General features: G+C 43.5%; 2 protein-coding genes and 1 long non-coding RNA gene across 3 annotated transcripts; 2 read left to right on the top strand and 1 right to left on the bottom strand.

The window, feature by feature from the left end:
- The first annotated feature begins 16 nt into the window (after positions 1–16).
- Positions 17–11,921, top strand: spred2a (sprouty related EVH1 domain containing 2a). The gene is made up of 6 exons (XM_072384019.1): positions 17–640; positions 3,368–3,542; positions 3,766–3,934; positions 5,288–5,352; positions 7,903–8,052; positions 8,128–11,921. Exons 1-6 carry the CDS (start codon positions 615–617, stop codon positions 8,809–8,811), a joined length of 1,269 nt encoding a protein of 422 aa, XP_072240120.1. The 5' UTR covers positions 17–614; the 3' UTR covers positions 8,812–11,921.
- LOC140305255 (uncharacterized) lies at positions 11,298–13,187 on the bottom strand. The gene is made up of 2 exons (XR_011915343.1): positions 12,512–13,187; positions 11,298–11,697 (listed from the first exon to the last, which is right to left on the bottom strand). It is a non-coding gene; the product is annotated as an uncharacterized lncRNA (long non-coding RNA).
- A 1,493-nt stretch (positions 13,188–14,680) lies between these two features.
- LOC140305251 (ras-related protein ORAB-1) lies at positions 14,681–25,080 on the top strand. The gene is made up of 6 exons (XM_072384016.1): positions 14,681–14,873; positions 20,248–20,320; positions 20,409–20,504; positions 20,599–20,694; positions 22,217–22,348; positions 23,899–25,080. Exons 1-6 carry the CDS (start codon positions 14,860–14,862, stop codon positions 24,094–24,096), a joined length of 609 nt encoding a protein of 202 aa, XP_072240117.1. The 5' UTR covers positions 14,681–14,859; the 3' UTR covers positions 24,097–25,080.
- The last annotated feature ends 2,805 nt before the right edge of the window (positions 25,081–27,885 follow it).

Below are 27,885 nucleotides of genomic sequence, written 5' to 3'. Positions count from 1 at the left end.
TCTGAGGAAAACATCAGAGGAGCTCTGAGTGACCGAGCAGCGAAGTGTGAATCATTTAAAACTATTTATAAAATCCCTTCAGAGTGAACTGTAGCTGATGTACCTGCAGCTGCTGCCGCGTCATCATCATCATTATTATTATTATTATCTTATTGTTGTTAGTGTGTGATGACACGTGACTCTGCGGTCCTTCGGGTCTGACGTCACCCACCGTCTCCTCTCCGTGTCCAACATGGAATAAGGAGGAGATGGGGCTCGGCCGGGGCCACCCTCACCCACACCAGCGCACCACCTTCGGTCACTGCGTTCCGGGCCGATCCGGCGGAGGCGGCGGAGGAAGAGGATGAGGCGGCGGCGCTGAAGAGGAGGAAGATAAGAGGATTAAAAGGTGCAGGAGGAGGAGGTCGGATCAGCGCCATCAGCCGAGGAGGGGAGCAGGTGATGGTGGTGTTTTAGGACCAGAACCCCTCAAACACGGTCAGAACCGAGCGGCGCACGGGAGGAAACCGCAGCCGCCGCGTCTGCCGCGTCCGCCGCTGCAGGAACCATGAAGGAACCGCACCGCGTTGCGGCGGCGGCGGCAGTTCGTTTCTACCGGAGGTGAAACGGAGAAAATGAGCGAGGACACGCGCCCAGACGAGTGAGTACTCCATGGTAACCAGCGACCTCATCTCTGACATTGAGTGAGTTTGTGCTCGGATCACATGGCTGTGGTCAAAGGTTGGAGATGAGGAGGCTCCTCATCTTCCTCATCTTCCTCCTCTTATTTCCTCCACCTGAGGCAGAGGGGCGGCAGGTGTGGGGGTGGCGGCAGGTGTGGGGGGGAGGCAGGTGTGGGGGGGTGGCGGTGTGCATCATGATGGCAGACAGGAGGGTCTGCAGGGGAACGGGGGCTCGGTTCAGCTCCGAAAAGGAGGCGGCGTGCTGTGAGTCATCATCAGGCTGCAGGTTCCTGCTGATTATTCCTGTTCAGGCAGCTCAAAGGCTGGTTCTGCTGGTTCTGCTGGTTCTGCTGGTTCTGGGAGTTCTGACAGGAACCACATCTCAAATTAAACCTGCACAGGTTAGAAACCCTCCATGAGATATGAAACACTCATTTCTGATGGAACTTCTGCTCGAATCAGTGAATCTTCAGCTTCAGGTTTCCACTTTCACAGTTAGAGTTTGGTTCTTCTGTTGCATTTAATTGGATTTTTACTGTTTCATTTTGTGTTTTTCTGTTTTATTTTTTTATTTATTTGGTGTTTTTCTATTTTATTTAATAGTTTCTCAGTTTTATTTTGTTTTCTGTTTTATTTTGTGTTTTTCTGTTTTATTTTGTATTTTTCTGTTTTATTTTGTTGTTTTTTCTGTTTTATTTTGTTGTTTTCTGTTTTATTTTGTGTTTTTCTGTTTTATTTTGTTGTTTTCTGTTTTACTTTCTGTTTTATTTTGTATTTTTCTGTTTTATTTTGTTGTTTTCTGTTTTATTTTGTGTTTTTCTGTTTTATTTTGTTGTTTTCTGTTTTACTTTGTTTTATTTTGTGTTTTTCTGTTTTATTTTGTTGTTTTCTGTTTTACTTTCTGTTTTATTTTGTATTTTTCTGTTTTATTTTGTGTTTTTCTGTTTTATTTTGTTGTTTTCTGTTTTATTTTGTTGTTTTCTGTTTTATTTTGTTGTTTTCTGTTTTACTTTGTTTTATTTTGTGTTTTATTTTGTTGTTTTTTCTGTTTTATTTTGTTGTTTTCCGTTTTATTTTGTGTTTTCCGTTTTATTTTGTTGTTTTTTTGTTTTATTTTGTGTTTTTTTATGTTTTATTTTGTGTTTTTCTGTTTTATTTAGTTGTTTTCTGTTTTATTTTGTGTTTTTCCGTTTTATTTTGTGTTTTCCGTTTTATTTTGTTGTTTTCTGTTTTATTTTGTGTTTTTCTGTTTTATTTTGTGTTTTTCTGTTTTATTTTGTTGTTTTCTGTTTTATTTTGTGTTTTTCTGTTTTATTTAGTTGTTTTCTGTTTTATTTGGTGACTTGGGGTCACATTTCCTCATCTTTTTTTTCTGTACACATGGTTTCTCTCAGTCTTTGTCAGATCCTCGTCGTTAATGATCCTGGTTATCATCTGATTAACTTGGTCTTTTGTTTTTTCTCACGTTAAGTTTGTGGTTTTCCAGGTTTTGGGTGTTTAAATAAAGTCTCAGTTCAGCATCCTTCTGCCTCTGGTTGGCCCTTTTAAAGCATCTTTCTTGTACAAACTGTTTATTTTCAGTAAGTTTATAAATGATGTTGAAATAAAACAAATCAACATCAGATTTAGTTGTTTTTCAGATGGAATTGTGTTCAAGGACTTGCTGAAAATTTAAGATTCTATTCAGTTTTGAATGGGCTCTGGTTGTAATTACCGTAAATTCTGGACTATAGAAGCACCTGAATATCAGCAGCTCCACATTTTTAGATATTTACACAGAAAGATGCGAAACGTGAGGATTTTTAAACTTTAAATGCGTACGATAACATGAACAAATACATGCTGCAGATGCTTTTCTCCTGAACTGTAACTCGGCTGGTAAAAAAAGAGAAGCTGATGATGTCATCATGTGATCAAACATCTTAAAATGAACATCATCAGTTAATGTGGAGCTGAAGGTTAAAGTGATGAGTCACTGAAACACAGCTTCATATCAGCTTCATACTGGCTTCATATCAGCTTCATATCAGCTTCAGACTGGCTTCATATTAGCTTCATACTGGCTTCATATTAGCTTCAGACTGGCTTCATATTAGCTTCATATCAGCTTCATACTGGCTTCATATCAGCTTCAGACTGGTTGCTGAAACAGGATGATGTTGGTGACAGAAACGTTTTTGTTTGAATTCATTTCGTCTTCAGGAGCTGTTCAGGTTCTGATTGGACGACACGTCACACATGACAGCCTCAGCGCCGCTCTATTCCTCCTTAACCGTCGTTTTTAGTTCCCAGATGTTCAGGAAACACAGTCATGGAGCCGTCCTTCACCGGGTTGCCCTGATGCTCTCAGAGCTGGATGCTCAGAGGAGAATTCAAATAAATCTACTTTTAATGACCGTCTGTGGAGGAATCTGGGGGAAAAATGTCACTTTGATGCTCAGTGAATGAGTCACTGATCTTCAAATCTCCCGTTGATAAGATGTAGGAAAAGAAATGAGAAGGTGGAGCTCAGAAAGGAGAGAAGGTGGAGTCACTATTATTAAACCGGACATTTAAAAACTCCAAGACGGTTTGGAATCAGAGAAAATAACCGATAAGCAGTGAAGTCTTTAGAGTCACAGAGTCTGGACATAAACTCCTCCACCCTGTGAGGTCATCATCAGGTTCACCGCGCTGCTAACAGGCTTCATCTGTCTCTGCTGCAGTGACAGCTACATTGTGCGGGTCAAAGCGGTGGTGATGACCAGAGACGAGTCCAGCGGTGGCTGGTTGGCGCAGGATGGCTGCCTGAGCAGAGTGGGCGTCTGCAGACTGCTGGCGAGCGAGCTGCTGGGACGCAACAGCTTCCTCATCCATGGAGAGCGGCTGAAAGACCGACAGGTAGGTAACACCAGGCCAGAGACACCTGCTGAGAGAGAGAAACAAGGTAAGGGAGGAGAGGTGCATCATGGGAGCTCCCCCAGCTGCAGATGTTCCATAGTTTAATGTTCCTCTGCCCATGTAAACATCCCGTTAAGGCTTAAATTAGAGAATAAATTAGTAAATTATACATTAATTCATTATAAAAGCACATATAATAACAATAATATCCCTTTCCTCTCAGGTGATTCTGGAGTGCTTCTTAAAGAAGGACCTGGTTTACACGAAGGCCACGCCCACATTCCACCATTGGAAGGTGGACAACAGAAAGTGTGGTCTGACCTTCCAGAGCCCGTCCGATGCTCGCGCCTTCGACCGCGGGGTGAGGAAAGCGCTGGAGAACCTGACAGAAGGTACGGAGGAACCTTTAAACCTGGTTTATGATGAGGAGAGAGCTCCTCCCCTGCAGACTGAGTTCATTCTTAACCTTCCTCACACTGTTCCAGCTTCAGCTCAGTCAGAAACTCTGCTGTCAGCATCAAAACTAAATCCGTTGAATGGAGTCCAGTAGAACAGGTCCAGAGGTCCACATCTGTATCTGTGGTGCTTCCATTTCAGGTTTTTTAAGGTGGTTCTGATTTTCTAAGGTTTGCAGCATCTACTTTAATGCTGCCGGTGCCCAAAGTCGGCTTCATACAGATGATGGCAGAGAGCATTCATCTGTGTGGAAAGCCAGAAGAAGAAGATGTCCAATCAGGACGAATCGTTTGACAAGATGCTCAAAGGATGAGAAAGTCAGAGATAACCTGGAAACTTCAGCTGGAGAAGCCTCTGGTTCTTTCTACATTTATTAATCTCACAGATTTATCGGTCGTCCTTTCATGAAATGAACCGAAGGCAACGTGTTTTTACCAAAACTGTTTCCTGTGGAAAGACTCTGCTTATGAGGTCCAACTCATCCCGAATACCCAGGAGAAATTAAAAAGGTACAAAGTCAAGCTTTGCCTTTAGAGGCAGTCAAATGCAAGTTCCATGTAAGACATAATTACCTCAGAAACTTCAGATAGAACCGGTTCCAAACTCAGTGTGAGATTGTTTGGGTGTTCTCTGAAAAGATGAGTCCTCAGAGGGAAACCCTGCCCTGACAGCAGCTGGTTCCACCATCATGGAACCACCAGTGAGAGCAGCCCTGTTTGTAGGGAAGAACCAGAACCAGATGAGGTTCTGAGAGGAACTCAGAGGTCCAGAAGGACTGAGTTTAAACAGCTGCTGCAGACCCAGAAGTCTCTCTGTGGGCAGCATCAGGGACTGGATCGGATTCAGGACTGGATCCAAGGAGTTGGTGTGTATCTCTAAGAGACGGGGCCCCAGTACGGAGCCTTTGGGCATCCCTGTGGTCGTGACCATTTGTTTCTCGTTACACACTGAAAGAAGATCTCGGGACTAAAAACCGAGGATGGAGCAGATCTCGCTGTCCTTTGGGCCTCAGTCAGAAAGAGGAGTTCAGACCGGACTGATTTGGGTCCAAGATGTTGGTCTGGAAGTCATGTTTGGTTTGTTGAGTCACGGCTCTTTGGGACAGTGCTGGCCTGGGAGGGGATTGGCTTTCTTAGGCCAACCTAACTTTTCTTATGTTGATTGCATTAAGAAAATGTTGCAGTAAAAGTTGTATGAAATGAACAGTTTATTGATCCTCAGACAGTTATTGGAGCAGATCCTGAAGGCGACTCAGTGCAGGTGTCACAGCTGTGCTCTCTGACCTCCAGGCTCCACCACGTCTTCATCGACGCTGCAGAACGAGGCGGAGCTCGGTGATGATGACGTCTTCACGGTGAGAACACCCCCGTGTGTGTGTGCTGTTTTTCTGTATTTATAAGGTCCAAAAACGAGAGGCCCACTATGCTTGTGTGGTCCAACCTGATCCCACATGTTTATTCTGGTATTCTGAGGGTCAGAGTCAAACTGCAACTGAAGGTGGTAATAAAGTTAAGGCCGGAGAGTCTAAAACTAAAGAAAAGAAGGAAAATCTTTCCTTTCCTCTATGGGAACTACTGAGAAACGACGCTGGAGCTCAGAGAGAGAAAAATGTCACGTAGACACAAAACTCTTTGGTTTGTAGCAGGAGGAAACCGGAGAAAATGAGGAGCAAAATCAGAGAAAAAGAGGAAAAATGTCACGTAGACACAAAACTCTTTGGTTTGTAGCAGGAGGAAACCGGAGAAAATGAGGAGCAAAATCAGAGAAAAAGAGGAAAAATGTCTAAAGTTTGGGAGCATTTCAAAGAAAAGAAAAGAGAAAATACTGAACAGTGTGTCCATTGTAAAAGTCAGTTAGCTTAGCATGATAGGACAACATCAATGCTACAGCATCTCAGCAGAAAGCAGTCAGTTCACATCGAGTCCACTGAGCGGAACAAACACAAGGGAACATTTCATGTTAGCATTTTAATGGATAATCAATTTATTATCAGTCGGCTTGCTAACAGAGAACAGAAGGAAGCTAACAGAGAACAGAAGGAAGCTAACAGAGGACAGAAGGAAGCTAGCAGAGAACAAAATGAAGCTAGCAGAGGACAGAAGGAAGCTAGCAGAGAACAGAAGGAAGCTAGCAGAGAACAAAATGAAGCTAGCAGAGAACAGAAGGAAGCTAGCAGAGAACAAAATGAAGCTAGCAGAGAACAGAAGGAAGCTAGCAGAGAACAGAAGGAAGCTAGCAGAGAACAGAAGGAAGCTAGCAGAGAACAGAAGGAAGCTAGCAGAGAACAGAAGGAAGCTAGCAGAGAACAGAAGGAAGCTAGCAGAGAACAGAAGGAAGCTAGCAGAGAGCAGAAGGAAGCTAACAGAGAACAGACATGTTCGACTACCTGAATATTCGATGGAATAATCATTTGAAACAGTGTTAGTGTGAAAGCTTCCTGGTGTCTTCACTCTGGATTCTGTTCAGATGGTTGTTACTTTTGCTCCTTTAGGTTTAGGCATTCAGATGTTAGTTAGGCTTAAGGTGAGGTGTTAGGGAGGGCATTGTGCCAATCGCTACAAAGATCAAAACACAATTTTGTGTGTTTTTGACAGAATCAACATTTTTTCAGCAGAAAAGCATAAATATTCCTGGTTGTTTTCAACTGTGTCGCAGGAAGGAGCTGCTGAATGTTCTGAATGAAGCTTTGAATCATACTTAGTTTTGTTCTAAATTACCTTAAAATTAATTATTATGAATTATTCGACACACTTTGCTCCCACAGTTACTTGTGACTTATTTTGAATCTGAGAGGTGGAAACATGGAGCTGTTAGAGTTATTGTGGCATCAGAACATTGAATACCCTTGAAATTAATAAAAGGTAAATTCAATTTTTTTTTATAAATCTGAAGTTATGATAATCTTTTATCGCTGGCTTTGTTGTTTGAATTTGTTTTGTTTGTTTGTCTGTGTAAGGACCGATTTGACCTTTAGACCCGGCAACGAGAACATTTCAGCCGTCCTTACTGAACATTCAGCGCCTGCACAGAAAAACAAACGTGTGCTGGACAGGAAGTCCGAAGGACGGGAGGGTCGGACTTCCTGTTTGCTTTAGTCAGAGCAGCAGAGACACGAGTGCATTTATCTCTGAGGACTGATGAAGGAAAGTCTGACCCATAAAACATCTCTGGGACTTTCCTGGAAAAGAAACAGTTTACATTTGGACGGTTGGTGTTGGAATATAAATAATTATGATGAGAATCTGTTCAGGAGCAGAAGGTAATTAGCACAGGTAGTCAGTCCAAAGGACAGTTCAAAAGACTAACTCTGGCAACCAGGCAAAGCATCAGGAGGAACTAATGAACAGCCAATAAGTCACATGTGAGTTGATCAGGTGAACTCAGGTAATATTGGAAGTTTCAGCATGAAGGAGAGAGTTTGGAGAACAGAAAAAATAAAGAAACTGAAGTGTTTGATCCGTAAAAGAACGAGTTGCTCATATTAGTCTGAACACACAGGTGTTCAGACTCTGCCGAACACCTTTGTCTCCGGTGTCAAAGCGTTAAAGAGGCCTTCGCACAGCATCGAGTCACTTCCTGTTTACACATCTGACCTCGGAGGGCAGAAAGCATCGAACAGCTGGCTGCACATCAGTCCATCCTGCAGGGGTTGGGGAGGAGGTGTTTCAGGAAAAGATTCTTGGAAGGAGCTGGTCCCCGAGGCTGTGAGGACGGAGATCAATACTGTTACTGGACTTCTTCTCTGGAAAAAAGTCAAGTTCTGAGTTGAAACGCTGAAGGTTTGAAGGCAACGAGGTTCAGTTTCTGGGCAGTTTGCCTCGGTTTGACTCACTTCCAACAGCTTGGAAAGCTTCAGGTAAAACTGTGACGGTGAGTCAGTGTTTGTCTTCTTCTTCCTCCCCAGACGGCCACCGACAGCTCGTCCAACTCGTCTCAGAGGAGGGAACCGGTGATGCACACGCTGGCGCCGGCCCACTTCTGCGAACCGCGCCGGCACCACTGCATCTTGGGTCATTTCTATGAGCAACCCTCAGATCACCGCTTCCTGAACCAAGTGAGTCAAGTGCTGAGCTTTCTGAGATCCTTTTCAGAACCCCAAACGGGCTGAGCCTGTCCTGTGTCTCTGCAGGCCGTGCACACCTTTCCCCATCACGCCACTTTCCAGGTGGAGGAGGAGATCGTGCGCATCAACCCCCGCGAGCGAACCTGGTTCACCGGCTACGGGGATTATCGCCACGCCAACTCCACACGGGACAAACACGCCCAGCCTAACAACCCAGACTCCTACGTGCATTTCACCAAGAGCGAGCCGCCCAAGCACGACTACACCTACCCGCACCCGCTGAGCTGCGGCGTGCAGCGGGGCTGCAACGGTAAGCCCGGCTGCCTGGAGCTGGGCGGCGGCCACAGGGCGGTGGTGACACTGCAGCCGCAAGCCCTCCAGCTCAAAGGCAAGCGAAGGACGGAGAGCGGGCAGCGCTGCGTTTACTGTCAGGACATGTTTAACCATGAGGACAACGGGCGGGGCCGCTGCCAGGAGGCGCCAGACCCCTTTCAGACCTGCATCCGGCGGGTCAGCTTCATATGGTGCGCCGACAGCCTGCTGTACCACTGCATGTCGGACCCGGAGGGCGACTACACCGACCCGTGCTCCTGCGACACCAGCGACGAGCGCTTCTGCCTGCGCTGGTCGGCGCTGGTGGGTCTGTCGCTGCTGGCGCCCTGCATGTGCTGCTACGCCCCCCTCAGGGCGTGCCACCACTGCGGCGTGGCGTGCCGCTGCTGCGGCGGCAAACACAAAGCTGCAGGCTGACGCCTCGGAGGCCCCGCCCACCCCAGAGCCCACAGAGACGGAGGCCGCTGTGATTTCTGTCGTCGTTGTTCGTCTAAAAGTCCAGAAAATGGAGGTCCAACTTTGTCACCATGGATACAAACAAAATGTTTTTGTGTCGCTAAGAAAATTAATTTCTACAGAAAACATATATATCATCTTTATATGTATATATCAGGGCTGTCAAAGGCAATTAGATAATGATGTATTACCACAACATCCCCCTAAAACTGATAGATTAGTGCCTTTAATGCAAACTATCGGATGAACTCCTGATCCATGCAGGAAGAAATCAGCGTTCCTCCGGCTCCTGATGTCACAGGAAGGAGATCAAACCCCAGAGCCGTTAAAGAGGGACCGTGATGTCATGAGCAGCTGGACTTCAGGCTTCCTGATTGGTGCATCTGGGGTGTTCGATGACCTGAGCCGACTTAGAACCCCCCAGTTGATACCTGAAAAAGAGCAGAAGGAAGGGATGGGAAACAAGGCGTTGGGGGAAGGGTGGATGAGTGGTTGGAGGGAAGCGTCAGGTTTTCCAGGTGATGAAACATAGTTGAGGCGTTGCTCCTTAACCTGAGCTGGACCCATCACTACAGGATGGTCTCAACTCCACACGTTTAAAATTACATCTAAACATGAAATGATTTGAATCAGAACCCAGTTTTAATTACATCTTTATGTTGATGCTGATTCACGTTCAAGACTCTCCACAAAGGTTTCCTTCTGGATCCTAAAGAGTCAGTGTAAGAAAACTGTGGTTCTGACCAGGTCCTGCGACCCAGTGAGCGAAGTCTGCTGACCTTTACAAATAGCAGCTGGCCAATGGACGCCCAACATCTGTAGATCATCTGGATTTTATAAGGACGACACTGTACCAAAGTCTGATGAAGCCCTGCAGCAGCAGGTGTGAACTCACCTGGATGCTAACACCGCTAGCACTGCTAACACAACAACATAAACACACCGATACTTGAGTTTTACACCACAACTCATAGGGGTCAAAGGTCATCACAGCATGATTTATTGATAAAGATCTACAGAGAGGGACGGCTTTGGTCACATGATCCAGACGTCAGAGCTGTGGTGAAAGACACCACCGAGACAGATGTGAGTCTGTAGTGAAGAAGGAAGTCAGACAGGAACCATCGGATGGATTTTTACTGAACCAGAAACACTGAGATTCTCTGGTTAAATTAAATATCTGTTTGAAGGAAGAAAACCAACGACAGTACTTCCTGTATCACATGTTGCATCAGCACAGGATGCACCTTTAGGACCGATACTGTGTCAGCAAAGACCCCAAAGCGACCTGCAGAGGTGCAACAAAGAGGAGGAAGCCCCCCCGACTGGTCAGATTTCACCTGTGGGTGAAACATGGCCTCCACAAAGGCCGAAGTCCCCCTCAGACACACTTCAGTGTTCTCTGAGGTCATCCATCTCCTGACCAGAGCTCAGCTGTTACAACCAGCCCTGAAGATATTAAACACTCTGAATTTAATCTCCTAAACACTGACTGACAGCCCTAATATATATCTTCCAGGTATATTTTTCCATCTGTGTTCTGAGGCTGAATGCGTGTTATATCAGCGTTGGTTGGTGTGAACGTCAACGTGTTCGTGGAGCTCACTGAGTCCGTGCAAAACATTCAGCCTTAGCGGACGGTACATTCAGGAAAAAGAATCGTTTGGAGAAATGATTTCTACGGCTCAGTGAATCCATTTAAAGTTCAGTCAGTGTTCGTCCGATAGCTTAGCTTAGCAGCTAGCTTGACTGCTGATAGCACAAAACTTTGTTTTTGCTTCTTTCTCTTTTTGTGCAGCATAAAGCAACCAGATACCCGATAAACAGTGAGCTTGTGAGCACTCGTTAGCTGTTTCCATGTTTATGCTAAGCTAGGCTAACTATGCTAACAACAGTCGGCCCTCCTCGTGTCGTCCAGCCTGCCGTTAAGATGCTTTCACTGCGTGGGAAGCTCTGCTTTCCTGAGGGGAGTTATTAGTTTCTGCTCCCCTGTAACTAAACCACACAAAACTGATCCAAAATGACGGTTGAAGCTACAGCGTTGAAAAGGTTTTACATACCAAGACACAAACATCTGGTGTTAAGATTAGTAATAAGACATATTATATAAAGTAAAGTATATACTCATTTATTGGAGAAAACTGAGACAAAACACAGAGGCAGTGTGTTAAAAACTAAGTGAACCCCTGATCCAGCAGCTTCAGCAGCAGTGTATGATGCATAGAATGATGGACTCCAGATAGTCTGGAAATGGTCTTATAACCCTTCCCAGACTGATGGGCAGCAGCAGCTGCTTCTCTGAGATCATTGCTGGTGTCTTTCCTCCTTGGCATCGTGTTAAACTGACAGAACTTCTGCTTTTATCTTAGTTTTTGCTCAATAAATGTTCATCTGAGGTCAGATTTACTGAGTTTTAACACCTGAAACAGATGATTTCTGTGTCCCGATGCGTAAAAATCTTGAAATTAGAATACAGGGTACTAATAATACTTTCTTTTCAACATGGCTGTAAGCAGCTCCAGTATTTATGAAATCCTTCAGAAATGCACAACTTCTGTAACTGAGACGCTAATTCAATGTTTAAGATGTTGTGACTGTGCAGGTTTTTGTGTTTGATTTTCTCTGATTTCATATAAAATGTCCTTTTCTGCAGAGTCTGTCAGGTTTTACATCAGGTTCAGACGTTAAAGTGAAGCAGACACAAACCTTTGGTGATGTTGGAGACAGAATTAAATGAAGTAAATGATATTTCTGTGTGTGCTGAGGAAGATGAGTGTCTGTGTCTTCGTCTTGCTGGCTCCGTTCAGCTGGTGAAAGAAAGTGCCTGAAGCCTCCTCTTCATCGTATCTACAAGAAAAAAGCAAAGGTTCGGTCCATTAGTTTGTCTTTTTATACATATATTCACATTTTTACTGATGTAAAGAACAGAATATATAAATATATATGTATATGTATCAGTTGTATGATGTACATTTTCAGTTTATTTTTTTATTGTTTCTAAAATGGTGGCTGTAAAAGAGATAAAAATGTATGAAGACAAAAACATCTGGATATTAAATTACTTGGATAGCAGCATCTAAACTGTGTTCATCTTAATGTGGAAAACCTCGTGAAACAGTCATTTTAAACAAAGGTTTCAGTCAGACGTTATTCTGTTTGACTTGAATTAGGCACCAACTGAAGGTTATCTGGATATAATCAGGTCAATAAGACCTGAAACCAGCGGCTGAGCTGCTTCTTTTTGATGCCCGTCAGGCTCCTGGAAGACAGCGTTCTGTAGATATCCTGCAGAGACGAATGGCTGAAATCTCCATTTAACCTGTAATCAAGGCCTTTGTCTTGTTGTCAGCTTAGACATACAGCCGAATATCATCAGTGAAGAGGTAAAAGCACAATGGACCCAGAACTGAACCATGTGGAACCCCATAAGTTTAAACTCGGCGCTTTTCTTTTAATCCACAGTTTGTCTGTTTTCCTGAATCTACGATGGAAACATTGGATTAACATGAAGTCAAGTTCAAAAACCATCAGAAACTCTAAGTGTTCAGGAGACTGAGATCAGACGGGAGTCACGTCTGTCCATCAAAAACAACGAGTTTAAGACGCGTTGAGACACAAAGACGAATTTAATCCATAAAGAAACTTTATTTTTCTTTCTTACTGTTCGTTTCTTTCTGCCATTCCACGATAAGCTGAGTGTCGGACATCAGCAGGCCGGAGGAAGTGGAGTTTTTCTGTGCTGCTCAGCAGAAAGAGGCGACACTGAAACATGTCCTGAAACCTTTCACCTGCTGCTGAGGACCTCGGGAGGACTTCAGCACCACCTGATGGTGAAAAGTCTCACTGCGATCATGAGTTCAGTTTGTGGTAAAACAGAAGCAGATGAAAAGCTGCAGATCATCATGTGTTGCTCTGCAGTTCAGTTCAAGTTAGTTTTAATCTGAAACAGTTGATGAAAACACAAATTAAGAATAATTAAACAAAACTGACACAACAAATGCAGAAGTTTGTAGCCTGGAGTGTAAAACCCAGCAAGTTAGACCTTTAGATAAATACTGTATCCTGGAAAATATTTATTCACACAAACAAAAAGTCAAATCCATTCGGATTCAAAACCCCTGAACAACTAAATAAAGTGTTTTTCCAGCTTATAGCTGATCTGACAGCAAAGGTCAAAGTTCAAAGTCAGTAACAGACGTCAAAGTCTATTTAATGTATGCCACCCGGGTCGTGTGTGTGTGGTACATTGTTTAGATCTTATCTGATCCCGGTGGGACTCTTCACAAAGATGAGGAAGATGGGGGATTGTGCGTCCTCTTCGACTCCGTCTCAATCAATTTCTGCACAGAATGATATTTCTTGTATTTAATCTACTAAAATGCAACCTATAAATAACTGTATTATGAAAAAAAACTCAAATCACCATCAATGTGAGTCTTTAACAGTGTTACATAAACCAAGTTTTATTGTATCAATTATTATGTTTCAACCACCTCAAAATTAACTTCACACAGTGTTCACATCAGAAAATCAGGGAAAACCCTTTAAGTATACATACACAATATAAAAATACACACATGTAGCCTGAGCGGAGAATTTAAACTCATCAACCTTGAACATGGCGGCGTCACAAAATGGCGCAGTAAGAATTACGGTCGTCATGTCAACAATTACATTTACAACTCATCATAATAAACAGCATAATAACTCATTGAAAGTTCTTTGCAACATTTACGGTCAATCTCAGAATGTTTTTTGTAACATAAGAACTTCAACATTAGCATTCATAATGACTGAAAATGTGCGTATCGATTAGCATATTAGCACGTAGCATACAACCAGAAAACTCACCTGAGTCCTCCGAAAAGAAAACAAATCACAGAAATTTCTCCGGTCGCAGCCGTCCTGGAACTCAAAGAAACAACAACTCTGAAAACATACAGCAGCTGTCCATGAAAATAAACGATAATCTTCCCAAAAAACGTTAATTAACTCGCTCGTAAATCAGTGTCGGGGCTTGACGAGTGCGTCTCCTTCCCAGCATGCAAAGCGCGCCCTCACTGAAGTTCTTGTGGTGAATGTACACGAAGCGCCCCTTGTGGTTACTCTAAGCAACTACAATCACAAACAACTCTTAATGAACTCACATAATGAATAAAATTAAATACACGTATTAAACTAAGTGCATTTCTCATGGGGTTACACAGTTATTCTCACATTTCCTCTAACTTTTATGTCATGTCAGACAGTTTGAACTCAACATATTTCCAGTTCTGACTCATCAGCTTCATTTAACCTGTAATAAACTTTTACATTTCAAACCTGCAAAACATCCCAAAAAGAGTTGGAACGGTAAATCTTCCCATTTTCCCACATTTGAAATACACAGTTTTTCTTGTTCTTCTCAAACTTTTCCTGTAAAACTGGAAAAAAATTAAACATTTCTGTGGTACTTTTTATTTTCATTTATAGTTTATTCAGTTCATTATCTTCTATGCATCTGACTAACACATAATCTAAAATAATCAGATAAAATAAGATCAACTCTAAATATGTCCATATCCAGCAGCTCAGCAGATAAACAAAAATAACATTGTAATCAGAAAAAAAACAGGAATAAAAACGCAAAATAGTATGATATGTAAACTTATTTAGGTATTCATGTATATTTGGATGTAAATGTCTATTTAATCCTTTTAGATTTCGTATGTAGTACTTACTTACAACGAGTCTTCTTTAAATAAACAACGTTTGTGTGCTCAGACTGAGAAAACGCCCATTGCCGTAAGACTACACTACCCATGATTCCTATCGCACGGTATTTCCGGGTGGGTTGTAGTCAGACAGCCATATTTGATTCGATTACACTGTTCTGGCTGCGACAACCAGTTTAGCCAGTTTTTGACGAAAAAACGGCGTATTTTCGTGACTACGAGGCCAGTTAAAGATTATCGGCGACGATTTCCAGCTGCACTCAGAGCGACAACAGATTACACCCAGTAGTCAACGATGAATCCTGAATAGTAAGTGCCAGTTTTATGATGTGAATTATGACAGGTCCGGTTGAGCCGGGGAGGCTAAGCTAAGCTAAGCTAACACCAGCTAGCCGAGCGGACCGGTAGGCTGTGTCTAAAATGAACGTCAGCTGCTTTGTCCTCGGTGCTCAGGCAGCGAGCTGTACGCAGCATCTCCTGACAGCTGTTTTGTTTGCCCCCAAAGTCACTTCTGTCATCATTTTATGATCGATAAAACACAGTGGCAATCGACGAATTATCCGGGATTTGTTAACAATGTTTGTTAGCTCACTTTTAGCTAATTTCAACTAGCAGCTAGCATGCTAACCGTTACCAGCTACGCTGACGGTTTCGTTACTCTGATTTTCGGTAGTTTCACGGAGTTCCCGACACACGGGCTCGGTTCTGATGGCAGATAGCAGCTACGTGGACACACAAAGTGACCCATGGCCGTGTTGGCCGAGCCTAGCCGGGCCGTGACAGAGCCCCGCAAACAGGAAGTAGGTTTGGTAATAAGTGTTACTTCACTGCGTGACTGCGACCAACGAACAACTCGGCTGTGGACCATTTTAATCCATAACTTTGCTGTTTATTGACGCATTACAACGTCGAGTGCGTGTAAAAATGTCCCGTCATCAACGTCTGCTCAGACGGACGTGAGTTCCGTTTTATCAGGGCGAAGATAAACACCGAGTCGATTGAGTAAGACGGTTTAGAATAACTTAGATATGTCCAATGCGACCCGAAGACTTCCAACACGACACGGTATCAAAGATGGACCATAACAGAACCTCTAAAAATACACAGAACATATATAATGAGCTGACCTGGAGAAGGAGGGTCTCTTAAGGTCCAAAACAAACCAGGTGATGATTAATGGTGTTCTAAAAGAAAGGATAAGAAGGTTTTATTAAACCTGTTCCTGCACAGAACCACGGAACATTAAAGAAGGTTTTATTAAACCTGTACAGAACATTAAAGATGGTTCTATTAAACCTGTACAGAACCACGGAACATTAAAGATGGTTCTATTAAACCTGTACAGAACATTAAAGATGGTTCTATTAAACCTGTTCCTGTACAGAACCACGGAACATTAAAGAAGGTTTTATTAAACCTGTTCCTGTACAGAACCACAGAACATTAAAGATGGTTCTGTTAAACCTGTACAGAACCACAGAACATTAAAGATGGTTCTGTTAAACCTGTACAGAACCACGGAACATTAAAGATGGTTCTATTAAACCTGTACAGAACCACGGAACATTAAAGATGGTTTTATTAAACCTGTACAGAACATTAAAGATGGTTCTATTAAACCTGTACAGAACCACGGAACATTAAAGATGGTTCTGTTAAACCTGTACAGAACCACAGAACATTAAAGATGGTTCTGTTAAACCTGTACAGAACCACAGAACATTAAAGAAGGTTCTGTTAAACCTGTACAGAACCACGGAACATTAAAGATGGTTCTGTTAAACCTGTACAGAACCACAGAACATTAAAGATGGTTCTGTTAAACCTGTACAGAACCACAGAACATTAAAGATGGTTCTGTTAAACCTGTACAGAACCACGGAACATTAAAGATGGTTTTATTAAACCTGTACAGAACATTAAAGATGGTTCTATTAAACCTGTACAGAACCACGGAACATTAAAGATGGTTTTATTAAACCTGTAAAGAACCACGGAACATTAAAGATGGTTCTATTAAACCTGTGCAGAACCACAGAACATTAAACCCGTTCCTGTACAGAACCACAGAACATTAAAGATGGTTTTATTAAACCTGTTCCTGTACAGAACCACAGAACATTAAAGATGGTTCTATTAAACCTGTACAGAACCACGGAACATTAAAGATGGTTCTGTTAAACCTGTACAGAACCACGGAACATTAAAGATGGTTCTATTAAACCTGTACAGAACCACGGAACATTAAAGATGGTTCTATTAAACCTGTACAGAACCACAGAACATTAAAGATGGTTCTGTTAAACCTGTACAGAACCACGGAACATTAAAGATGGTTCTGTTAAACCTGTACAGAACCACGGAACATTAAAGATGGTTCTATTAAACCTGTATAGAACCACGGAACATTAAAGATGGTTCTATTAAACCTGTACAGAACCACAGAACATTAAAGATGGTTCTATTAAACCTGTACAGAACCACGGAACATTAAAGATGGTTTTATTAAACCTGTACAGAACATTAAAGATGGTTCTATTAAACCTGTACAGAACCACGTAACATTAAAGATGGTTTTATTAAACCTGTACAGAACATTAAAGATGGTTCTATTAAACCTGTTCCTGTACAGAACCACAGAACATTAAAGATGGTTTTATTAAACCTGTACAGAACCACAGAACATTAAAGAAGGTTTTATTAAACCCGTTCCTGTACAGAACCACGGAACATTAAAGATGGTTCTGTTAAACCTGTACAGAACCACAGAACATTAAACCCGTTCCTGTACATAACCACAGAACATTAAAGATGGTTTTATTAAACCTGTACAGAACCACAGAACATTAAAGATGGTTCTATTAAACCTGTACAGAACCACGGAACATTAAAGAAGGTTCTGTTAAACCTGTACAGAACCACAGAACATTAAAGATGGTTCTATTAAACCTGTACAGAACCACAGAACATTAAAGATGGTTCTGTTAAACCTGTACAGAACCACGGAACATTAAAGATGGTTCTATTAAACCTGTTCCTTTACAGAACCACGGAACATTAAACCCGTTCCTGTATAGAACCACAGAACATTAAAGATGGTTCTATTAAACCTGCACAGAACCACAGAACATTAAAGATGGTTCTGTTAAACCTGTACAGAACCACGGAACATTAAAGATGGTTCTATTAAACCTGTACAGAACCACGGAACATTAAAGATGGTTCTATTAAACCTGTACAGAACCACGGAACATTAAAGATGGTTCTATTAAACCTGTTCCTTTACAGAACCACGGAACATTAAAGATGGTTTTGTTAAACCTGTACAGAACCACGGAACATTAAACCCGTTCCTGTACAGAACCACAGAACATTAAAGATGGTTCTATTAAACCTGTACAGAACCACAGAACATTAAAGATGGTTCTATTAAACCTGTACAGAACCACAGAACATTAAAGATGGTTCTATTAAACCTGTACAGAACCACAGAACATTAAAGATGGTTCTATTAAACCTGTACAGAACCACGGAACATTAAAGATGGTTCTATTAAACCTGTACAGAACCACGGAACATTAAAGATGGTTCTGTTAAACCTGTACAGAACCACGGAACATTAAAGATGGTTCTGTTAAACCTGTACAGAACCACGGAACATTAAAGATGGTTCTGTTAAACCTGTACAGAACCACAGAACATTAAAGATGGTTCTATTAAACCTGTACAGAACCACGGAACATTAAAGATGGTTCTATTAAACCTGTACAGAACCACAGAACATTAAAGATGGTTCTATTAAACCTGTACAGAACCACGGAACATTAAAGATGGTTCTGTTAAACCTGTACAGAACCACGGAACATTAAAGATGGTTCTGTTAAACCTGTACAGAACCACGGAACATTAAAGATGGTTCTGTTAAACCTGTACAGAACCACAGAACATTAAAGATGGTTCTATTAAACCTGTACAGAACCATGGAACATTAAAGATGGTTCTATTAAACCTGTACAGAACCACAGAACATTAAAGATGGTTCTGTTAAACCTGTACAGAACCACAGAACATTAAAGATGGACCCATTTGTGTTGCATTTTTTCACACTGGTCAAACAGAAACGTGCAGAAGCAGGTAGTAAAAGTATGAGCTGGTCTGGTATCTCTGTTAGAAATCTGTTTCAGCATCTTTATTTCCTGAATTTAAAAAAGGAAGAACTTGGTCGCCCCGGTAACACCTGAAGCTCTGCCACACAGATGCTGCCAGTCATTGTGTTTCTGCTGGAAGTCTGATAAACTGCGCTGTGAAAAGCATGTTGGCTCCACAAAGTTCTTCTTCTCTGCTTTAGAGACAGTTTGGAGGTTTCCTTCTGGCACGGTTCACCATATAGATCATAAATGATCTAAAATCAGTCCGGTGTGTAGGTTTATTAGAGCCAAAGTAAGTGAACATGGACGTGTTCGGATCGATCATGTGACCACAAAATGCTGCGATTTTCTTCACCGCCTGTATGAACATGATGGTTTGTTCGGTCAGAGCTGTTTGATAAGGAGAGGAGCAGTCCGTCGCACTTTATGGTCACATGACCTTCCAGCGATGTCGCCGGCTCTGTAAAATGGAGGCGTGTTCAGAAGTGAAGTTCTGTGAGACGGCAGTGAGTTCCACCTCAGAGGATTATGTTCGGGGGCAAAGGAAGGGAAGCTGGATGGAAGAAGTGATTTCAAAGTAAAATAAAGGCAGTTAAAGTGTTCCAGAGCTCCAGCAGCGAGGAGGAACATAAAGTGAAGATTGATGCAGAGCAGTGAGAGCAAAGCTGAGTTATAAGGAACCAGCTGTGAGACAGCAGCTGAGCACCGGCTTTAATAAGAACTTCAGGGTAACGTATCTGTAGGTTTGGGTCAGTTTCCCACGGTGCTGATCATCCATCAGAATGACCCCCCAGCCCCTGGCGGCGGTGTTGAACGCCGTTCTATTTAAACGGACACAAGGAAACAAAGGCCACGGCCACAGGGGGGCGCCACACAGCCGCCTGGTGGTCATCAGTTGACACGCCGTCGGGGGCGTGTCTTACCTGTCAAGTTAGAAAACGTCAAAGTGAAACGTTTTCTTCTTCTCTCGGTTTGTGGCGTTTCACATCGTTTCACAGGAACCATATTGATCATTGATCAGTTATTTTTGTGCTGAATCTAAAATGATTCAAGTTGAGTTTCAGCCTGAATCTGTTGGATCAGAATCTCATCAATCAGCCTGATTTTTGAACAAACTGATCGATTTTTGGCTTCTATTAAACATGCAGACTGTGTTATTGATAGTTTGATTCTAGGTAGATGAAGGTATGATGATGATTATGTAAAATAAGATGGAGGCTCTCTCTCCATCTGAGAGGAGGCGGCAGAACCACTCCGGACTGAACCATCGGACCATCAGACAGGGGTGCTGGTTCTCCTGTTTCTGAGCGCACCGAAACGTTTCCTCCACCTTCTCTCTCAGAAAGCCGATCGGTTGAAGTTGCTCTTGAGTTTGTACTTCCTGTCATGTGACCCGTTAGCAGCTTGGTGGGAGGCGGCCTCATTGATAAACAGCTGATCTGCTTCAGCCACACAGTGAGACGTTGAGCTTTAACGAAGTTCAGAACGATCAGACGTGATTTTCTCATGAATAAACCCAGATTCTGTCCTTACAGTGACTACTTATTCAAACTGCTCCTGATCGGCGACTCTGGGGTTGGAAAGTCCTGTCTCCTCCTCCGGTTTGCGGTAAGTTACCTGTTGTGTCACTGCTGATAACCTGCTGATAACCTGCTGATAACCTGCAGGTATCACACCCACTTGTCTGTCCCCTCAGGATGACACGTACACAGAGAGCTACATCAGCACCATCGGCGTGGACTTCAAGATCAGGACCATCGAGCTGGACGGGAAGACCATAAAGCTGCAGATCGTAAGAGAACACGGCTGATGGGTGGCCGCCACTGTGGGCGGAGTTTATTGCATGTGATATTTTTGGTCTGACGGGCTCTGCTTTACCTCCTCAGTGGGACACGGCCGGGCAGGAGCGGTTCCGAACCATCACGTCCAGTTACTACAGAGGAGCCCACGGCATCATAGTGGTTTATGATGTCACGGATCAGGTGAGCCAGAGTCCGTGTGAGCCCCAAAAAGGAAGTAAACTGTGAGAATTGGTGTCAGCAGCAAGAAAATCTGATTATTTTCCATCTAAAGCACGTTTAACTGGGACATAAGTGGTTAAATGTTGTTTATATATTTGAATTCTGCCAGGATGCACTGAGCAGCTCAACTGTGCCACCTGCAGGTGGGGGCTGGTACCTGCGTTGTTTGTCTCATTTATTTAACTTTTTACCTGAAAATCACATTAATTTCTAGACATATGAGGGGGGGAACAAAAACAAATTTAATCTTTAAAAAACTATACTATTTAAATACATGAAACAGAATATGTGTCAACGATAAAGAAATAAGTCACTTTGTTCTAAATAAAACTGGTTGAAACGTAAATTTTAGGGTCACGACCTCTTAAAGCTTTAACAGGCACCAGTTGATCGGACCGAGGCGTCAGCTGTGATGAAGCTCCTCCAGAACAGGTCGTGTCTTTGTTTTAACCACAGTCACTGCACACAAGGACGGAGGCAAGGGGTGGAGGCGGCGCCAAAGCTTCCTGGGTGCTCCGTTCAGCTTATTATTTACACAGTGGCAGCGAATATGTGGCCGTGACTTCATGAAGTGTGTAACACAGGACCCAGTCTGTTGGATGACTCTGAGTCCATGTGGGGCTTCTGTTTCAGGCCCCGCCCTCCCATAGATGTGCTCTCTGTAACGCGTTAAAAGCACAACAGGCATCATTAAGCACGTGTTTAAAACCACAAATAAAAACAATGATCTGAGATGAATATCAAAAACCTTAAAAGGTTTGAAGTAATGAGCACAACCTGATCCATACTGGGCCAGCGTGGGTGCACACTCTACACCCACGTGCACAGAGCTGCTGCAGTCTAATGTGTAAACACGAGTCTTTAAAAGGTTTTTAGCTATGACGTGTCAGAGGTCTGCAGAGCTGGTGACAGAGAAGATGATCAGAACACCTCGGCATACCCCAGAATAAATCAGAACACCTCGGCACACCCCAGAACACCTCGGCATACCCCAGAACACCTCGGCATACCTCAGAATAAATCAGAACACCTCGGCATACCCCAGAACACCTCGGCACACCCCAGAACACCTCGGCACACCTCAGAACACCTCGGCATACCCCAGAACACCTCGGCATACCTCAGAACACCTCGGCATACCTCAGAATAAATCAGAACACCTCGGCATACCCCAGAACACCTCGGCACACCCCAGAACACCTCGGCACACCTCAGAACACCTCGGCATACCTCAGAACACCTCGGCATACCTCAGAACACCTCGGCACACCTCAGAACACCTCGGCACACCTCAGAACACCTCGGCATACCCCAGAACACTAAGACATACCTCAGAATACCTCAGAACACCCCAGAACACCTCGGCATACCTCAGAACACCTCGGCACACCTCAGAATACCAGCTTCCTGCTCTCAGCCTCTTACTGCCTCTTCATCATCATTAGTGATGTGTTAAAGGTGTGTTTGTGCGTCTCGTCCTCAGGAATCCTTCAACAACGTCAAACAGTGGCTCCAAGAGATCGACCGTTACGCCAGCGAGAACGTCAACAAGCTGCTGGTCGGCAACAAGTGTGACCTCACAACAAAGAAGGTTGTGGACTACACCACCGCCAAGGTGAGTGGAGGCCACGCCGACGGCGCCAACGGTCTGGCTCTGACCACACGATTTACCTCCAGGTTAAACATCTGAATCAGTCTCCAGGTTCCAGAATGGAAGTTTCCTGAGTTGAATTAAACATATTTTTGTCTAATTAATGACATCATTCAGTCTGAAACTGAGATCACTTTTGGCCTCAAACGTCTAAACCTTTTACTGGAGAGTAGACATGGTGAAGGTGTGACTGAAAGAAGAACAAATAACCTCAGACTGGTGATGAATAATGAAAGTAGTCAAAAACCAGTGAAGAAAAGGAATCAAAACTGAATAAGTGCATAATAAAAAGATAAATGGCTAAATGGAAGGGTCATGATCTCATCTATTAGAACTGACTGTAACACTTCTGAGTCATTATCCTACCGGCCACATTCAGGAGTACATGTTAAAACATGAAGATCAGTTCATGAATAGAAAGAATCCCTCAGTTTTTCAATATAAAATGATCTGCGAGTGGCTTCTGTCACAAACTGTCTCCATAAAAACGTAAACAGTTTGTTTAACTTTAACATACAACCCCAAAAACTGATTTCAGAGGCAGATGTTCATATTGACCCAAGCAAACTAAAAGAAAGATTCCAGTTTTAAGATTTGAGTCTGATCTTTGTTTTTAACAAACACACTCAAAGAAGGTGACATTCTGCCCTTTTTACAGTTTTTCTGAGAGGTTTCAGACAGACTTTAGTCCAAATATCTGCTGGTTTAAGCTCAGCGGCTCGCTGTCTCAGCCTTGTTTTAACACCTCTTTGTTGCTTTGTCTGTTTTCAGGGTGGAGCAGGAGCTCAACTCCACCCTTTGGTGTTCGTGGCAGTAAACAGACGTAATGAAGCTGTTCCTGCAGTCAGAAACACTCCAGCTCTGTATATAGATACAGATAGTTACTGATCCCAGAGGGAAACAGGTTAGCAGTTAGCTGTAAGTTAGCAGTTAGCTGTATGTTAGCAGTTAGCTGTAAGCTGTAAGTTAGCAGTTAGCTGTAAGTTAGCAGTTAGCTGTAAGTTAGCAGTTAGCTGTATGTTAGCAGTTAGCTGTAAGTTAGCAGTAAGTTAGCAGTTAGCTGTATGTTAGCAGTTAGCTGTAAGTTAGCAGTTAGCTGTGAGTTAGCAGCTAGCTGTAAGTTAGCAGGTAGCTATAAGTTAGCAGTTAGCTGTAAGTTAGCAGTTAGCTATAAGTTAGCAGCAGATGCTAGCAAACAATGCTTTCTCGTCAGCAGTGATGGACCAAGCCGGAGATGTGCACAGCGTAACTCGTAGTAATGCATGTGAACCGTTAATTACTGCGTTTAAACATTTTGGATTTATTAACCTCATTAAACAGTTGCACCTGGAGACCTCCATCTTTATCAGAAACATGCTACCTCCATCTTCTGAGGCGGAGTCAACTTAAGGAGTGACGTACTTTAGAAATGAAACTCAGAACGGCTCGTTAAAGGAGGAACTTTCACAGAAAGGGAACTAAATAATAACAGACCTGTGTTGTTTTTTCTCCATCTTCCTCTCCTCCCCCACCAGGAGTTTGCTGATAACCTGGGGATCCCCTTCCTGGAGACCAGCGCCAAGAGTGCCACCAACGTGGAGCAGGCCTTCATGACCATGGCAGCCGAGATCAAGAAGAGAATGGGCCCCGGGGCCACGGCCGGCGCCTCAGAGAAGTCCAACGTCAAGATCCAGAGCAAGCCGGTCAACACCTCGTCTGGAGGCTGTTGCTGAGAGTCAAAATCAGCCACAACCGGCCCCCCTCCGCCCCCCAGCCCACGACCCGCCTCGATGTTACCATGCTCCACAGGAAGAAAGCAGGGAGGAAGAGGAGGGAGGAAGACTCTGAGCAGGCCGCTGTGCAGCTCCAACACAACACCCCCCCACCCCTTATCAGTCGGCAGTAGGATGGTAAGCCCCCCCACCCCGACCCCCCCACCGGGCCTCTTTGATTGACACTCGCTGATAAAACACACGTAAACATTTTTAACAGAAACGGACGGTGGTGTCTGATTGGTTCGTGCTGCCCTTCACCCCCGTGCAGAGCAGCGCGACACCCCCACACCGCCGTTGTGCACATGCTCAAACCAGCAGCGTGCACGTGCAGCTCCTCACACCCGCCCCCTAACATCCACGTGCCTTCGTGGCAGGACGCCCCTCCTTCACGCCGCTGTACATTCCTGTTTGTGTAAATACGCGGCTGCGTGCGCGCTGCTGGTTTCATGTGCCCCCCCCACTCAGAATGACTATAAACTGTATATATTTATACATAAATGTAAGAAGTGATTTCCAGATTGTGCAGAGAAGCAGGTGGAGTTAGAGTCTCAGCACGCCATCTGTGGCTGCGGACGCGACATTTTTGTGGCACAATGTCAACCATTAAAACAATGAAGGAGATCTTTGATAAGAGCTCGTCCCCGTGTGGTTTGTACCTCGCTCTTCTTCTTCTCTGATTATCAGTGGTTCACATCTGATGTAACGACCCTCAGAGTTCACATTTTAACTTCCACATCACACCAAACCAGGTTTGTGCTCCTCAAAGGGGGGGCAGACATGACTGACCAGCACGGATCAGTTCGTGTAGAAGCTCCGCCCCCTGAGCAGCTCTTAGAGTCATCGCTGTCGTCGTCATCCTGCAGCCTCAAACAGAGACTGATTCTTCTGAAGCTTTTAAACCAACATGAATGATTTTTATTGATTAAAATCTCTGAACTCTGACAGTGTTTTTATTTTATTTGTTTTATTTAGACTTGATTTGTAAAAACATCTGTTTGGAACATTTATAGCACAGAGCAGGAAGTAAAAACTAAAATAAGTATTTATCCCTAAATAAAGTTATTAAAAATAATGAAATCATTTATGCAAAAATAATCGCACAGAAAAGTTTTTCTGCTTTGATTTGAAACAGAATTAATTTGAACTTTACTTTTGTTTTTTTATTAACCTGAAGCAGAAACGTGGAAACAAAGAGAAAGTTAATAAACGAGTTTAAAATGAAAGGAGAAAACATTGTGATTTATTATTTACCACCACATAAACTTCCTTATTTAGCTGATTCTATATTCGAGTGTTTGATCATTTCAGTCCTCCACAGATGTTCCAGGTCAAAGGGCAGAAGAAGAAAACGGTCAAACTGAGGGAGCTCTGAAGGTAACGAAGCAGCAGGGACGGCTTCACAGCTGCTGTGAACGTCTGAGGCGGCAGAAAGTCAAGGAAAAGCCCAGTTTCTGTTTCTTTCTTCAATATGAGCCTTTCATTCAGTAAATGGATTTCATGCCAGAGAACTCTTTCCTTTGGTTTTAAAACAGTAAATCTTTAGTTGACAAACAAAGTTTAACTGAAGAGAATCAGACAGATTCATCAGAGGAACGTTTTAGAGGCTGGATGATGGGAAATGAACATTTCCAGTGACTGGTCAGAGCATTTAAACATCAGTGATTCTGATTGGTCGGGACACCTGCAGCAGAGTTTCAGCAGGTTCAAACACTTTATTCAGTTCAGCTTTATTTAGAAAAGCATCAAATCATTTCAAACAAACGGACCAATTCAAGCCAGTTCATACAGACCCAGTTAAAAAGTGTCCTCAATAAGGAAACCAGCAGGTTGCACTGAAACTTCTCTCTGATCCAATCCCCGTCCTGAGCTTTTAACAGGAAGAAACCTCCATCAGAACCAGAACCAGAACCAGGAAGGATCCATCTGCCTGGACCAGCTGGGGCTGAGAGGAGATAATGACGACATTAATGTACATGCAGAGGGAGGAGAGGTGCATCATGGGAGCTCCCCCAGCAGGCTGGGCCTACAGCAGCAGAACCATGGGATGTTTCAGGCTCACCTGAGCCATCCCTAACTATAAGCTTTATCAGAAAGGAAAGTTTCAGCCTGATCTTAAAGGTAGAGAGGGTGTCTGCTTCCTGAAGCCAAACTGGCAGCTGGTTCCACAGAGAGGGGCCTGATAACTGAAGGCTCTGCCTCCCATTCTGCTTTTAGGGGCCTGATAACTGAAGGCTCTGCCTCCCGTTCTGCTTTTAGGGGCCTGATAACTGAAGGCTCTGCCTCCCATTCTGCTTTTAGGGGCCTGATAACTGAAGGCTCTGCCTCCCATTCTGCTTTTAGGGGCCTGATAACTGAAGGCTCTGCCTCCCATTCTGCTTTTAGAAACTCTGGGAACCACAAGGAAACCTGCAGCCTGAGAGCAAAGTGCTCTGTTGGGGAAATATCCAACTGTGAGATCTTTAAGATGTGATGGAGCTCGGTCATTAAGAGCTTCATAGATTAAAACAATCCAACTGATCACTGAGACATCAGGAGGGGAACAGCGAAAGCTTCAGAGGGTCTCCTTCAACCTGCTGTAAAGGTCAAAGGTCAGAGTGAAGGAGCAGCCTGGTGGTGAAACCCAACAGAGGGCAGCATCTTTCCAATAATCAGTAATCAATCAGGTGAGTGCAATTTAAAAATGGATGGAACAAAAAGAGTGAAATTTAAAGAAAGAAAACTACAAAATGGAGATAATGTCAATAATGACCAAAGAACCAAATTTGATCAGTTAGTGAACACATTAAAGATGGAGCTGCAGATGGTTCAGTTACTGAAGGGAACAGAGGTGGGCAGAGTCTGACGGTTCAGTTGCTGATGGGAACAGAGGTGGGCGGAGTCTGACGGTTCAGTTGCTGATGGGAACAGAGGTGGGCGGAGTCTGACGGTTCAGTTGCTGATGGGAACAGAGGTGGGCGGAGTCTGATGGTTCAGTTACTGATGGGAACAGAGGTGGGCGGAGTCTGACGGTTCAGTTACTGATGGGAACAGAGGTGGGCGGAGTCTGATGGTTCAGTTACTGATGGGAACAGAGGTGGGCGGAGTCTGGCCTCCACAGATGATGCAGCTGGGGTCAAAGGTAAAACTGTTGGGCACCATCACTGACCCTCAGCAGCTGCTGTGTGGAAACTTTGTCCAAAATGACTACGTTTTACCTGCTGTTACTGAGTCAGTCGTGTCTTCTTCTGTGGTGTCACGATTTAAACTTCTTTAAAGAGAACTCCTTAAGCTGGTGGTCAGCGATAGCTTCTCCCAGCGTTCCTCTGCCAAAGACAGTCGAGTCCATTTTAAATGATGACTCCCATCCTGCTTCCTGCTGATCTGAACATTAAATGTTTCATTTAGTTTGGAATCAGGTTTTAATCAGATCATTATTGATCTGATGGTTTTATATCCGTCCTCATCTCTGAAAGCAGATTTTAATGTACTGATGGAACCTTTTTATCATGTTTGCAACAGATCGACCTGCAGATAAAGTCACCAGGATCAGAACCAGGATCAGAACCAGGAAACTCGGCTGCTGAATCAGAAGTATTTTCACATTAATGATTGTATCTGCAGTTAAAAGATGAACAGACACTGGAGTTCTTACAGCTTTTCCACATTTATCCTGCTCTGGTTAAATCAGATCCTCTTCATCTTTAATCAATAGAACTAGTGTTTGATCAGCAGACTGGATTGATCAGTATCTTTGATCATCAGTCTCGT

The sequence above is a fragment of the Leuresthes tenuis genome, unplaced genomic scaffold (genome assembly GCF_036924035.1).
Source record: "Leuresthes tenuis unplaced genomic scaffold, fLeuTen1.0.hap1 SCAF_4, whole genome shotgun sequence".
NCBI lineage: Eukaryota > Metazoa > Chordata > Actinopteri > Atheriniformes > Atherinopsidae > Leuresthes > Leuresthes tenuis.
The sequence above is the reverse complement of the archived record's forward strand: the minus strand, read 5'-3'. Positions and strand labels throughout refer to the sequence as shown.

What these genes read in the sequence shown, in the direction of transcription:
- spred2a (XM_072384019.1), top strand. Translation starts at nt 615, where the DNA reads ATGAGCGAGGACACGCGCCCAGACGA. An exon ending in GAGGACACGCGCCCAGACGA is followed by an intron (nt 641 to 3,367) that starts GTGAGTACTCCA and finishes TCTCTGCTGCAG; the next exon opens with TGACAGCTACATTGTGCGGG. An exon ending in GCTGGAGAACCTGACAGAAG is followed by an intron (nt 3,935 to 5,287) that starts GTACGGAGGAAC and finishes TCTGACCTCCAG; the next exon opens with GCTCCACCACGTCTTCATCG.
- LOC140305251 (XM_072384016.1), top strand. An exon ending in AGACCATAAAGCTGCAGATC is followed by an intron (nt 20,505 to 20,598) that starts GTAAGAGAACAC and finishes TTACCTCCTCAG; the next exon opens with TGGGACACGGCCGGGCAGGA. An exon ending in TTTATGATGTCACGGATCAG is followed by an intron (nt 20,695 to 22,216) that starts GTGAGCCAGAGT and finishes TCTCGTCCTCAG; the next exon opens with GAATCCTTCAACAACGTCAA.